Source organism: Acipenser ruthenus, chromosome 3, assembly GCF_902713425.1.
Source record: "Acipenser ruthenus chromosome 3, fAciRut3.2 maternal haplotype, whole genome shotgun sequence".
Taxonomy (NCBI): domain Eukaryota; kingdom Metazoa; phylum Chordata; class Actinopteri; order Acipenseriformes; family Acipenseridae; genus Acipenser; species Acipenser ruthenus.
Window position 1 is genome coordinate 73,182,495 of NC_081191.1, and position 15,287 is coordinate 73,197,781.

A 15,287-nucleotide genomic window follows, 5' to 3' on the forward strand; every position below is an offset into this window, starting at 1 on the left:
TGCTGACCTTCCAAAACCTGCACCTCCTCTTACAAGGTGCAGAGCATTGTAGAAGCAAGTAGTTGAGAGCTGTATAGAACTGTATTGGCCTCAGGATGGCTGCTGTGGTACACTTCCTGATGTGGTGACACTTGACTCTTGTTGAGGAGAGGCAGGAAAACCTTCGGAGGAGGGCAAGATGGAGAAGACCCCGCATATTCAAACCCAGGGTCACTTTGTTTGGGATGCCCGAGGATGCGGTGGTAAGGCGTTATCGTCTCAGTCTGCAGCGGATAGCTGAATTCCACCTTTTCATCACCTGGTTGACTGTCCTCCTGGTAACACCGACAGCAGTGACGTTCTCCACTATAGAGGACCATACAGCCTCTTTGGTAGCATAACTGATGTTGGCTGAGGATTTTCTAAGTAACTCAATTTAATGCTCAGTGAAAACCTCTTCAGAAAACTTCTTTTCCGTGCACCAAGAGGACTTTGCTGCCCTTTCTCTTGACTTTGTTTTGTTTGGTTTGATTTTCGTGCTCCAGAAATCTGATACAGCACCTACTGCTCTCGGTGCTCCCAACTCGTCTCACCTCTGGCTGCTAAATAGCCTGATGCACAGGCAGTGCTCATTGCAACCCTCATTATCATGATTGCAGCTCATTATTTGTGTGTGTTGAGTAATTTGCATTGCTCTTAAGCTTACATAGGCCGCAGTGTAATATAATTGCCTGGCTGCGAGGCAATTTGGATTTTGCAGCCGCAAATGTTTGAACTACGCCTATCGTTATAATTAGCCCTGTTGTCTTTATGTTTGTTACATGGGTGTATCCTTTAATTTTGTTAAATGTTCCATTTCTGGCCTTGTCCAGTAAAAAGACCCCCGTATTTTTCGACATGCCAAGCAATATCACAGTTCACAAAAATGGAGAAAGACAGATGCGAGTAACCACAACTGGAAATAACTGTTCTGTGTCATAGCAGACGGCTGCAAACTGCCTCCATACATCTTTTTCTTATATGCGTAATTGAGGTTGTGTCTTGTAAATGCAGTTTTGTTTCTCCTCAAAATGAGGGTGGGAAATATGGTCTGCATCTTAAATTCAAAGGAATATAGTAACTCCTTCAATGTTGCATTGTTTTAACCTCAGTAACCAATGATACAGACCACAGGCTTTGATATATTGGCATATGTAGTTGGTACACTGCTGTATTCAGTTATTCTGTCAATAATGTTCCTTTGTACATATCAGTGATACAAATCAGACATTCCCCTTTCGCCACATAAAAAATAGTGCCATCATCCAAGTGAGGTTGTGTCTGGCATTTATTAGGTAGGACGGTAAAATACATCCCATGCGATGGCTGTAAATACAAAATTTGAACTTTCCTCAAGGTTAATTACTGAAATGATTATGATGTATATTTTACTAGAAGGGAAACCTTTTGGTTCTCAGATGTTACTTATTTGTGAGAGTGGCCTGTTCAACAGACAAAAGAAAACCGAAACATAGCTGGCAGACAAACTGCACCTGTACAGTTTACAAATTCTTGATGGGTTAATCACCACTCGTTATGGTGCAAAGAGGCAGCTGCTCGCCTTGAAACTAAACAAAAATGATTTGTTTGTGTCCTGGGGTACTAATATAGTTCCCTTGTGTTTCAAATACAGTTTAGTGGCATCCCTGTATAGCATCCCAGTTGCTATACAGGGGTAGATCTTTAAAAATTAAAACACTGTTGAAAATGTTTATATTGGGGATCAAAATCTATAGCAAAGTTTGTTCTCCACACTGACCAAAAGAGGTCCTGCCAACCGATGCCTTCTATCAGGTCTGCCATGTAGGCCGTTGTAACTGCAACTGAAGATGCCACTTTTCTGTATTCCATCAAACAAGCCTAGGATGTCAGTTGTATAAGAAATGAATCAGTTCTTCAAGGGACAACTTGTATACCAGTACAAAATGTGCGTGATTTATGTTTTTCATGCCTCTGTACTGATGCTTGCTTTTCAAGAGTCGTTTCGCACTCCAGCCAACCAGTCTGCCACCACAGTCATCTTTAGTCGAATAGATTTACACTTCCTTTTAAATAAACATAATTTCGCTTCACAGCTGTACCCAGCACTTGGAGCGCTATGTCTTTGAATCCCTCAAGCCACATGTTTATAGAACGTCTTCCTGCTGATTATGTTCTGATGGCTTGTACACTCGTCACCTTAATTAAATATAGAAATGCTGTCTCCTTTTACTTAACTGCATAACTTATTTTTTTACGTATGTATCTATTTATGTATTCCAATAAATAACATGTCTATTTTGAGGATCTTCATAAGTCAGTCAATCTTTTGAAAATATTTGTAAAAATGTATATAATTCTATTTTTAGAATGTGTTATGCGTTTTATTCTAAAAGTTTGGAAAAGAACATATAAGGCAGCTATTTGTAATTAAAAGAGAAATATATTTTAGGATGGGCTTAGATGTCTATACAAAATGTTTATCTTGAAGTTATTTTTTCTTTTTTTAAAATTTTAAAATCTATATCATTTTAAACTGGAACTGTCGATTTTCACAAGGTCCTGGATGTGAACAAAAAAGAAAAGCAAATGGCATATTCTGGTAAAATGCTGCATTTGATGTATTACCCTGAGAAAAAACATGACTGAGTATTGTATTTTGTTTTCGTGACACTATATTGTTCCACACTTATTAATATGTTCCAGTGTGTTCTGGTTGCTGTATAATTTTTTTAATTTGTTTTGTATTTTAGTTTTAACAGTCCATCTGTCTTTAAACCCTATTTCCTGGTTTATATATAATTTAGGCAGCTCCTGTATTTCTCTAATACTAAATATGATCGGTCAAGTGACAAAATATAAGACAGTAAAATAAATCCAATCGGACAAGAAATGAATATATCTTGTAGGTCCTAATTCTGAGCATGTAAAGGTAAAAATGGTACTCCTACTCGGTTTGTTTTTTGTCTACAGAATTGGCCGGCTCTTCGATGGCACTGAGCCGATTGTCCTGGACAGCCTGAAACAACACTACTTCATTGACAGAGATGGGCACATGTTCAGATACATTTTAAATTTCCTCAGAACCTCCAAACTTCTTATTCCTGATGATTTTAAAGTAGGTATTAAAATAGCCTCTGGAAATGTATTTTGATTTTAAATGATTATTAAAACTAGTAATATTTATTTTTAAACACAATTGCTGTTTGTATATGCCCTTGGTAATTTCTATTTACGAAACCTGTGTAAGGTTCTTTAAACACAGAAGTACCAGTGGTGGACAATCCTCCCTCTGATCAATGGCCAGAGTATGTGGATTCAAATAACAAAGACGTTGCGATATTGTTTAAAAAATACATTTGCACCAATACATAGTATAAAGAGGCAACAATATTGAGTAATGATAGTCAAGGGTTGTTACTTTAATGTCCAAGTCTTAAATACAGTAATGTCCAATCACGGTCCTGGAGGGCTATTCCACTCCAGGTTTACCAGGTAGAATAAGATAATGAACTGCTTTGCAGTCTGGGTGGAGGTTTAATTGGTTCAATTAAACAATTTTGAACAGGCTGGAACAAAGACCAGGAGTTAAGGGCTAACTTTGGACACCCCTGTATTGCCATCCTCTCAAGTTGCATGTGTGTTTTAGCATATGTGTGTTTTGTTTTTACTACATTTTAATAATAAAAACTATTTATTTATAAAAACTAAAAAATTAATAGATCATCCTTCCTGTAACTTAGTTGTTTATTGCTAAATTTATGCCATTACAATTTTTGAATTCCTTTTGGGTAACATGCATTTCTCTTTGTGCTTCAAAATCGGGTCTCTGTGTGTCATCCGTTCCAGTTGGTGCTGCTTTTCTAAGGACCTTCTCCTCTTGTTCCACCAGGACTACAGCCTCCTGTATGAAGAGGCGCGTTACTTCCAGCTGCAGCCCATGTTGGCAGAGCTGGAGCGCTGGAAGCAGGACCGGGAGTTGGGGCGTTTCTCCCGCCCCTGCGAGTGCCTGGTAGTGCGGGTGGCGCCAGACCTGGGCGAGAGAATCACTCTGAGCGGAGACAAGTCCCTCATTGAGGAGGTCTTCCCAGAGATCGGTGACGTCATGTGCAACTCTGTCAACGCTGGCTGGAACCACGACTCCACACATGTCATACGCTTCCCGCTCAATGGCTACTGCCACCTCAACTCTGTGCAGGTGAGATTTAGGGGAGGCCCTACCAGCCTACACCCTGGGGAAACATGGTCACATGTCTGCTTTGTTGATTGTGATGATGAGCTTAAGCTCAAGGGAAGGCTTATGATGTTTGCTTGAACAGAAATAATACTCTGAAAACTGAAAATGACGATTCAAGAAGTAAACCAAAAATGGTTCGGGTTCCTCCCACATTGAGGCATACATTTTATTAAAATGACATGGTGTTTTCAGAACATTAGTACATTTATAGGCAGAGCTCCAGACTGCGACTAAAATTATCGCCAATGCGACACAAATGCTGCCTCTTCCTTTTTAAAAACATGTGTCAATGTTTATGAATGCGCTATGACATCGCTTAGTAAAGAAAAAAAGCCTCCATATCACATGTTTTAACGACAATAAAAATCTGATCGAATACAGATGCCTGGAAGCCCAGAGGTGTTGTATTAGCACCACAGGAATAATGTAGCCCCAGTGCCATGCAACAGTTGTGATGGTGCGACATAGGCTATCTAATAAAAATAAACTACTGTAGTGCCACATATAATAATATACTAATGGGATTACTACAGCCATGGTTATGGCTCACAACTTATCTGTCAACAACCCGATTTTTATTTTTTCAGGATCTACGGCATTCAGGTCATATTGCTAGGTAGAAACACAAAAACACTGTTCTAATTAAACATTTTAATTAATTCTCAATACCCCTTTAAAGATCTTGAATGTCAAACTCAAGCTTAAAGACTCTTGACCTGACTACCTCTCGACCCAGGCTTATGCTTGTGGAGAAAAAAATATGAGGATATCACACAGCTATGTTGCTTCACTATTAATCCAATCACTGTCCATCTCTATGAAAGATAGGAGCTGATGGAGGAGGAAAGTGTTTGTGGCCCGATGTAGAAAACCTTGTGTTAACCACCTCATCCCTGTGTCCAAAAACCTGATCATGATGCAAGCTGCTCAGGTAGCCAATGAACTTGGTAAAGTCAGTTTTACAGGCTGCCTCAGTTGGTGCGACAGATTCATGGGAAGAAAGGGACATTCTCTGCATATTCGAACACAGATCTCTCAAAAAATGCCTCATGAAAGTACAAAAATAAAATGATGGAATTCCAGCGATTTTGTTATTAAAATGAGAGAAAACAAACAACTATGAGCTCAGCCAGATCGGAAACATGAATAAGGAAACAATGTGTTTTGATATGCCTTCCAATCGAACCGTTAACAAAACCAAAGAGAACCATTTAGATAAACTTTAGGGCATGAGAAATCCCACTTCACTGTGGTGCTTGCATGTTGTGCAAATGAAACAAAATTGAGCCCAATGACTATTTTAAAAGAAAGACGCTGCCGAAGGAGAAATTGCCTCACGGTGTTGTTGTAAAAGTATGCGTTAAAGGATGGATGGAGGAACAAAGGATGAAGGAGTGGGTGACAACTGTAGGACAGAAGGCCGAGAGCAATGAAAAATAAGGCATTGTTGGTTTTCGATTCATTTCAAGGTCATCTGCATGATTCTGTGTGTTAAAAACAAAAGGATTGTAACAGATGTGGCAGTTATCACTGCGGCATGACAAGCATTTTGCAGTCGCTAGATGTGGGAATTAACAAGCTGTTTTAAGATCATATCAGACAGAAATGGGCGGATTGGTTATCTGGAGGTGAATATATTATTATTATTATTTATTTCTTAGCAGATGCCCTTACCCAGGGCGACTTAAAATTGTTACAAGATAATACATTATTTCACATTATACAGATATCACATTTATTTTTTTTACATACAATTACCCATTTATACAGTTGGGTTTTTACTGGAGCAATCTAGGTAAAGTTCCTTGCTGAAGGGTACAGCAGCAATGTCCCCCACCTGGGACTGAACCCACGACCCACCGGTCAAGAGTCCAGAGCTCTAACCACTACTCCACACTGCTGCTTTCACACCAAATGGAAACCTTAGGTGACCTGGTTTAACCTCCTGGGTTAAAGACTGTTGTGAAGACATTAACCCATATTTAATTATAAAGGCTTTTAAGAAAGCGTACATTTCAAATCGGCTGGATGGTACAGAGGATGACTATTTTTGTCTAGTCTGAGACTGATTCCCACACCGATGACGATGGAGAAAATATATATGATGATCATCTTACAGAGGTAGGACGTGCTTTGTTTTAGGAAGACCGCAAAAGTGAGTCGTTTTTTTAAATTTATTTATTTATTTTGGCTTTGAGTAAGGCTGCCATTGAAACTGCGTTTCAGACCACTTACTTTATACAGACTGTTTTGTTTGTGTGTTTGAGACTGTTCCTATTAAGTACTTTTTATGACTTTGTTGCATATTTGTTTTTCGTGTCAGTGCAAAACACTTTACAAATGTAAAGTAGGATTCTGAATAATAAAACAGATGTATCATTACACAGCTGGAAGTTTATTGAAATTGTAGTGCACCATATGCATTTTACTCTTAAAAACGGGGCAGCGACTTTTACGGTAGTGCGACCTGTAAAATGATTTTTACGGAAAGTGAAAAGGTTACCATACCATAAACTGAAAAAAGTTTTCTTTGAAGTCCTTTAAAACAATGTCTTCTGCCATCAAATTGTAGGGTGCCAATATAACATTTTGAATCAACACGAACATTTTCTGTTGTCTGTTGCGTCTTCTTTAGCAGCCACATCTATCCCAGATATAATATATTCAGTCGTATTGTTTAGAGTCAGGAGTTTAATTGCATGCTGAGTTCATTGCAGTCATCAGCTGCATAGATTAACCATTCAGCAGAATGAGGCAACAAACAAGTGAGTACAAACATTAAGTGACTGTTTTAGTTTCACTTTAATGTCTTAGCAAGTTGTTGTATTTTAAGCAGCTGAATATGACTTGCTCCTAAAGTGGCGCACAATTATTGGATTTGGCAACAAACTTTTTTTGGACAAGGTGCCATTAGCTCCTAAGGCAAAAAGTTTGTCTCGAGCCCTGTATGTCCTTTTTATTACACAGCAGCTGTGTTTTAAATTCTCCTCCAATGAGCTCAATTTTTTCCAGATTTAACATTTCATTACTTCTTCCAGCCTTAGTTTTCATTTTCTCAAACTTTAACCTCTTTTTGGGTTAAGAAGGTGTGGATTTCGTTGGCTCTGACTAGAACTTGCATCTTACAGGAGAACACTGAGGTGGTGGGGGTGGGGGTGTGTAATCCTGCTTGGTTATTAAAACAAACCGCCACTGGGTTCCATAACTGTGCTAATGGAGAGGAGATGGAAATTGCCAGCAGTGCAAGACCTTTGTAGTTTCGCACACAGTCCAGCCCGGAGTGCTTCTGAGCAACAAAGTAAAGTCCAACAAAGTAAACAGAAATTGCATGTTTTTTTTATAGTTATTTATAGTTTTAATAGTTTATATAGAAATGAATATACAACTTGAGATGTACAAAAACAAGTGTATGTTTTAAAAAAGCAAAAAAATGTTCAATATATTCCTATATTTCTAAATTTGCATTTGATATATTAAGTGTTTAAAACTTTAAAATCAATGGTGATTTACCCACTATCCTATGCTTTAAAAATGAAGTGCAATTGTAACTGTCACTTTAGAACATTAATAAAGAGTTAAAAAAAAAAATTCAGAGCCGTTTTAAAATACTGTGAACAAACAGCCAAGTGTTCTAAAACTGCACATACACAATTGGAGAACCAATTAAACCCCATGCTACCTTTATTGTCAAACACAAGATTTATTAATGTTGTTTTTTTTAAAGTGGTGACTAGTCGACTATTTTTACCTTAACTATTCGACTTGGGGAAATAAGTAGCCATTGTATCAATGCAGCTCTGGTTATTGTAGAGCATGTTGAGGTGCATGTTAGTAGGGTAAAGTGTGTGTGTGTGCTTTGTTGCAGGTTCTGGAGAGGCTGCAGCAGAGAGGTTTCGAGATTGTGGGGTCCTGTGGCGGGGGAGTGGACTCCTCGCAGTTTAGCGAATATGTTCTGCGGAGGGAAATCAGAAGGGCACAGCGAGGCCCCTCTGTCATCCGGATAAAACAGGAGCCTCTGGACTAAACAGAAAAAAACAAACATGCTCAGCTTCAAAGAGCATGAGACAGTTCCCAAGCAGCCAATACTGAACGTAAAGCGGGCTCCTGTCCTTTTTTTTGTTTTGTTTTAATTTGCAGACTCTGCTTGAAATAGGAGAACTGCTGAAAACAGGCATTTCTTATCAAACGACATTTGTGGAACATCTCATGAAATTCTGAATCTTCTGAAGTTTTGGGATTAAGAGCTCATCATGGCATGCCCTTGAATTATAAATACTCCAGTATTTAAAAAGAAAAAAAAAAAGTTTGTTTTAAAACTTTGATATAAATAAAATTCTAATTGGGCATCTTACATAAATCACACTGCAAGCATTGGAGCACAATCAGAACATACTGTTGGTATGTGTACAGTCCAAATAAATGCATTTTCCATTTTGACTGCATTACTTTGGTGTGTTTTGTGACCACTAAAACACGTTGCCAGCAAAATTAAACTTGCTATGGACACCTTATCTGGGAAAACTAGGATCTTCATTTCTTGGGGAGCAAAGCAGTTTTATATTGTAATTTTACTGGGCAAAAAATAAATTCTTAATTTACAAGTTTGAGACCACAAATAAAATTGATTAGGCTTGTAATACTGAAGAGGGAACTGAATGTCTGAGATTTAAGAAAGCTATGTAGATACATCAAATAAATTAACGTATATTTGTACGGAGTACTGTATATGTAATGCAAGGTTATTCTACTTAGTGCTGAAAGGACATTTCTTGCATACAATTTGTAACTTCCTTAAAATGGTTGTGGATAAAGTAATTCCAGTACCTTACCTGACCTACACTTCCATTTGATTTCTATAGTTTTGAAAGAAACATGAGTTCTAGTAAACAGTTATTTCCATTTTAAAACATGATATCTGATACTACAATTGAAGTCCTTGATGGTCATTTCACCTGGAGAGTGAATTTTAGAGCCACTTCCCATCATTAATCCCTATTGCTTTGCCGCCAATAACATGCTTTAATGTTGAAGACATTGCTAAGGTGAAATGGCCTAGGAAGTGAAAGAGTAACAGACTTCCTTGAAGTATGGCAGGCAGTTCTCTTTAACCTAGTACCACATGTTTTAAAATGAAAATTCAAGTTTGCTGTAAAATATGTTTCCTTTAAGACTGGACATTTGACAGTTGCCAAATAGAAGCGCATGACAGATCGTTGCATTAACCCTTCGACTCATTTAGTGGGAGAATTCTCAGTACACAATGAAGATTCATTAGATAACCTCAATTTATTTTGTTAGTTGCAACCACTTTAATCCTCAATAATATATCAAACAATATAAGCAGCACCTGATCAATGTGTAAAGTATTTCAGATGCAGATTTCCTATACAGCCACAGAGAACTTGTTAATTTGTAAAGCAGAATAATTTGACTCTGTTTTAATAAACAGTGTTATAAACATAGTTTTACATGATACATTTATTTGTAACTACATTTGTATAATGCAGTGCATAGTCTTTGGGGGGGGGGGGGGTTCACCAGAACATTATTTTATGTTTTTTCTTTGTCTTTTCATATAATGTGCCATTTATCCATTTAATTTACAGTACTAAAAATACACAGTTCGACAAGATAGTGCTAAATATGGTCACTGTTAGTGAGGAACTTTCTGGAATAATAAGTTTGTTACATCTGCTTCTATAAGCTAATAGGAGGTAGTGACTGAGAATTGAACCCGTTCAAGTTTAGAGACCTGCTGTTGTGCTGGAAGAGCTGGACTTAGTCGACCACTGAAGTTCTAATATATTCATTTAACTGAACAGATGTTCTTCAGAAGTAATTTATATTTTGATGGCCTGAGAGTTCTAGTTTGTTTACCCAAAATGAAACTGTTTCCTGCATTCCAATACTGTGGCATTCATTGCATTGAAGTGGTTGTAACTAACAAAAAGTATTCATTAGTTTTAATATGCACTTCCATTTGCTATTTTGTTCCCAAATGTGCAGATTTAATTTAGAAACATTGTTTTAGCTAATATTAGTCCTTTTAAAATATCTGATATTACTATAGATTAAATAAGAAATCCTTTCTTTCATGATGTTTTGCAGACTTAGTTGTTTCACCTGCAGAGTGAAATTGTCCCCACCCCTTCAATGCTTTATTTGTATTTATTTGTTTTTGTCTGAAATGCTTTGCAGCCACTGAGAAGCTTTGCCCCCAAAGACACTGCTGAAGTTAAATGACCTAGTAAGAGAAACTGTCCAAAACTAAGTGAACATATAATGTTTTAAAATGTTTATATGTATAGTAAATGGAAGTACAAGGCAGGTAAGATTTATAGAATTTTTTTTTTTTTGTTAGCTACGGCCACTTTAAATATTTTACTTATTTCTGGTTCAATCCTTTATTATTAACGCCCTCAGACGTTCCCTTTTTCAAATTCACAAAGCATCTCTCAAAAAAGAAATCTTTAATATTTTTTTGACATGCCTACTCCATCATGTTTGAATATCTATAAAGCAATGCTGTGGAAAAATGAATGTCCCAGGTACTGTACATACAAATGAGCTGTCTCTCAATGGACTTGTCTGCAATTCGTGGGATTCATTGAGTATCTGGTTCTGGGAGGTTGGCCCCTTAATTTTTAATCAGAATCAGTGCTAATATGTATTAAAATCTTTTTTATTATTATTATTATGCAGATCGTTAGAAGCATGTTTATTTGGTAAGTTTCACAAAACAAAAGAAGGAAATTGTATATTGTATTTTGCCAAGTGAACACCCTGTGAGATGAGCACAACCATTCAGGACGCTTTGTATGAACTTCAAAAATCTGTAGCGGTTATTAATTCTGTAATAGTCACTACATATTCTTAATAAATGAATGCATATAATTAAAGTGTGCCTTGCTTTGAATGATTACAAGGTTAAGATTAGAACTGTACAAAGATAAAAAAAAAAAATGAAATAGTAATATTCAACTATTGCTAATTAAAACAATTTTGATTTGTCATTTTCTAATTTGTTTAAAAAAAAACTAAAAAAAAAACTGATACTGCTCAGATACAGTATATTTCCAGCTTGCTAGGGGTAAGTGAGTCCCCAAAGGTTTCAGTGTGGTTTCAGAATTCAGATTGTCCAAATTCTGCAAAAAATGGCCCAGATGATGTATACTTATTCAGTATATCCAACACTATTTTCAGAAAGAAATTGCCAAAATATATTTCAAGCGGTAAATAACTTGGCATACAAGTGCTACAGCCTCCATCCCTCCCAAAGAGGAACTTGCAACACCCGGTTTAGTAAATCTTTGCATGTGCTATAAAAGTTGTTAACCCCATTTTCTAATTTGCCGTTTAAGTCCATGTTTGTCAACATATGGCGATTTGCCTTATTTCAATCTACAATTGAATTGATGCAGCTCTGACCCAAGCTAAAACATCCCCTATTGAATCGGTGCCAGAACCCATTTTATTCAGCTCCAGTGACCTGGTGCTGGCATAAAGTGCACAGTTGTGTGCTGATCTGTGATGCTTCCTGATTCAGCCTGAAATCTGTCAGTCATTCAGGCTCAGAAAATGCATGTTCAGCTTAAATGAACCTGGAATGAACGTTAAATTGGATGCCTATGCCTGAAAAATGAAGTGAACTGAAGTATATGCTGGTTAACTCTGAAGAGAACAAACAAGTATATAGAGGTACAGGTTAAGCTATTACAGAGGAACTTTACATTACTGTTTTAACCTAATTTCATGTACACATTTTTAAAAGATGAGGATGGTTTTATGTTGAAATATGAGGCAAAATTAGGAAAATTGTTAACTTAAATAGGAATGATAAAATCAGAATATATAATATTACAATGGCACTAATGCATTATTTTATAATACAATAATATTACACATGCATTTCAATTCAGTTTGGTCTAGTATGTTACTAAGAGACCTCAGAAGTCATGCTAAATCTATTATTTGGCTGTGATATGATGGCATCTTTACAACATACCACAGTTTGTAAATATAAACAAAATGGGGGAAGGGACAGGGCATTTTAACTTTTTATAAGAAATGGTTGTACTGTGTATTATATTATTCACCTTCATTGTATGATTGCTATTAACTATCCCACCACCACATTACTTTGGTATTCAGCTGTGGTATCACCCTAATGGAATATAGTCATACCAACCAATCATGTTGAAGACATTTCAGTGGTGCCAATATACCACTACATTTTACAGGGTTTTTTTTAAGCTTTTCAAATAGACACCTTTTGGATGCCACCCTACATAGGGTAAGCAACAGTTTACTACCCTGCAACATGTATCAGGACATATCTTACCAGCCTAAGCAAACAATGGTCATGAATGCTTTTCTATTACAGGATGGGGCCTGAATTAAGTTATACTGTACTTTATAATGGCTATGGCAACACTATAGATTTAATCCTGGGCAGGGTCAGTCTGCACTTTACTTTAATGTACACTGTTATTTTTCTGAGCTCAATTACTGTAATACAAGATTTTAATTAGTTGCAAGGTATTGCTTTCCATTTTTAATTTTACTGATATTTATTCAAAATACAATTTTGAGGTGTTAATACACCATTAATTGTCCACTGCTGTGTGTGTTCTGAAGAAATCAGTTTTTGGAATAAAAAAAAGATGATATCAAAGAAACATTGTAAGATGGAACCCCAAAGTGTGTTATATTACATGTTTATCAAAGAATTTTCAATAAAAAAATGACTATTCAGTCAATGTTTTTAGGATTTACATCTGTATTTATTTCAGATTGTTCAAGAAAATGAAATGAAAACACATCATATGTTTAGTAAAATGCTTTTACAGTCTAGGATTTCTATTTTAGTTTTACCATTTAGAAAAAAAAAAATAAGCAGAATAATGTAATTGTTTTAATCTAAAAGCTAAAGAGCCCATTAGGAGTTTTTGAGATCACTGAAGCTTGGAAGCACTTTGAAGCTAGTTTGCTGAATGTGAGAGTCCAACCATCTCTACATCAGAGCCAGGACATTGAGTCCCGACAGGGGATCTTACTCATGATGAGTATTTCAGTTCTACATCCATGTTGGGGAGGAAGATTTGCCCCCCAATGGGTGGGAAATTGGAAATGTGTACATATATCCGTCTTATAATTGAAGTAAGAATGATCCTTCATTGCATGTATTAAACAATCATTTTGAAGAATATTTTTTTCTGTGGTAAATTTGTATCACGCTGCTAGCGATCTTACACTATTGCAAAATGTTTTCTCACTCTATCAATGTGCAGTTTTGGTATCCGCAGCATTTATTATTCAGCATTAACATATGTTGGAAGTCTGACACCTATGTGAAAAGATATGAATTCATACAATAAAACCGTTTTTTGTTGCTATGTGCTACATGTTTTTCTTCAATATAAATAAGGAGTGAGGATGCGGTAGTAGAGAGAGCAATTACTGCAAATTACATTTTATATGTTTTACTTGCCATTTTCATTTTTGTGATGTTTGCAATCATTTGAAGTGGTTCTGAGTGCTATGATAAAATATTGTGTTTTTCTTTTTATAATAAAGCTTTGAGCTGACTTTGCGGTTCAATGTAATTTCCTCTATACAGTCACCTCCAAAATTATTGGCACCCTTGATAAAGATGAGCAAAAAAGGCTGTATAAAATAAACAACACAGGTAATTAGTTATATTTTATTCTCAAATACATGGGAAAACCATATTCTTTTATTCCAATACAATTGTTCAGAGAAAAAGTTTTTTATTAACAAGTAATAAAAAAAAATGTTCTCAAAAAGATAAGTGTCAGAATTATTGGCACCCCTAAAGAGTCTTATAAATAAAATCAAACAAAATTAAATCTGCATTAACATTCTACTTTAAGTTCATCTCAGTCTTAGGGAACTGTATTGTGGCATTCCATGGCTTCCTGTTTCACTGGGGTATAAAAATGAGGTAACACGCATATGAAATCAATTTGTCATCCATCACCATGGGGAAAGGCAAAGAACTCACGAATGAAAAGAGACAAATGGTTGTTGATCTTCATAAATCAGGCAATGGGTACAAAACAATAGCCATTAGGGCAATAATTAAGAAGTTCAGAACCACTGGAACAGTGGTAAACTTGCCTGGTAGAGGACGCAAGTGTATCTTGCCCCCACGCACAGTGAGGCAGATGGTTCAGGAGGCAAAGAGAAATCCAAGGGCCACAGTTGGAGAATTACAGAACTTGGTTGCATCTTGGGGTCACCAAGTCTCCAAATCTACAATTAGACGCCACCTCCATGCCAGTAGGCTATTTGGAAGGGTTGCCAGAAAAAAAGCCTTTATTGAGAGCAGCCAACAAACGTAAGCACCTGGAGTTTGCTAAACGGCATTGGCACTTCGATTGGAACCGGGCGCTATGGTCAGATGAGACGAAAATAGAGCTCTTTGACCACACACAACAGCAGTGCGTTTGGCATCGAAAGAAGAATGCGTGTGCAGAAAAGAACCTCATACCTACTGTAAAATATGGTGGCGGATCCTTGATGTTATGGGGCCGTTTTGCTTCCACTGGTCCTGGGGCCCTTTTTAAGGTCAATTGCATCATGAACTCTACCCAGTACCAGGATACTTTAGCCAAACACCTGGTTGCCGCTGCCAGGAGGCTGAAACTTGGCCGCAAGTGAATCTTCCAGCAAGACAATGATCCCAAGCACACATCAAAATCCACAACGAAATGGTTAATTGACCACAAAATCAACATTTTAATGGCCATCTCAGTCTCCGGACTTGAACCACATTGAAAACCTGTGGTTTCAGTTGAAGAGGACAGTCCATAAGTGCAGACCGAAGGATATCAAGGACCTGGAAAGATTCTGTATGGAGGAATGGTCTAAGATCCCTCCCAATGTGTTCTCCAATCTCATTAAACATTATAGAAAAAGACTCAATGCCGTTATCCTTGCAAAGGGAGGGTGCCAATAATTGTGACACTTTTTGTTTTGAAAATAAATTTATAATTTGAGAAATGTGTAATTTTGGTTGATTCCATTGAAT

The 15,287-nt window shown here is 36.9% G+C and overlaps 1 protein-coding gene across 3 annotated transcripts in view; it reads left to right on the top strand.

Moving 5' to 3' along the window:
• Positions 1-11,133, top strand: part of LOC117395065 (BTB/POZ domain-containing protein KCTD1) — a 50,927-nt gene extending 39,794 nt beyond the window's left edge. For all 3 annotated transcript variants that reach the window (XM_059016435.1, XM_033993928.3, XM_033993927.3), the window contains exons 3-5: positions 2,971-3,115; positions 3,890-4,195; positions 8,100-11,133. In XM_059016435.1, coding sequence (XP_058872418.1) covers positions 2,971-3,115; positions 3,890-4,195; positions 8,100-8,258 — 610 coding nt within the window. In that variant the 3' untranslated portion in view covers positions 8,259-11,133. The remainder of the gene's footprint in view (positions 1-2,970; positions 3,116-3,889; positions 4,196-8,099) is intronic.
• Positions 11,134-15,287: the final 4,154 nt, after the last annotated feature.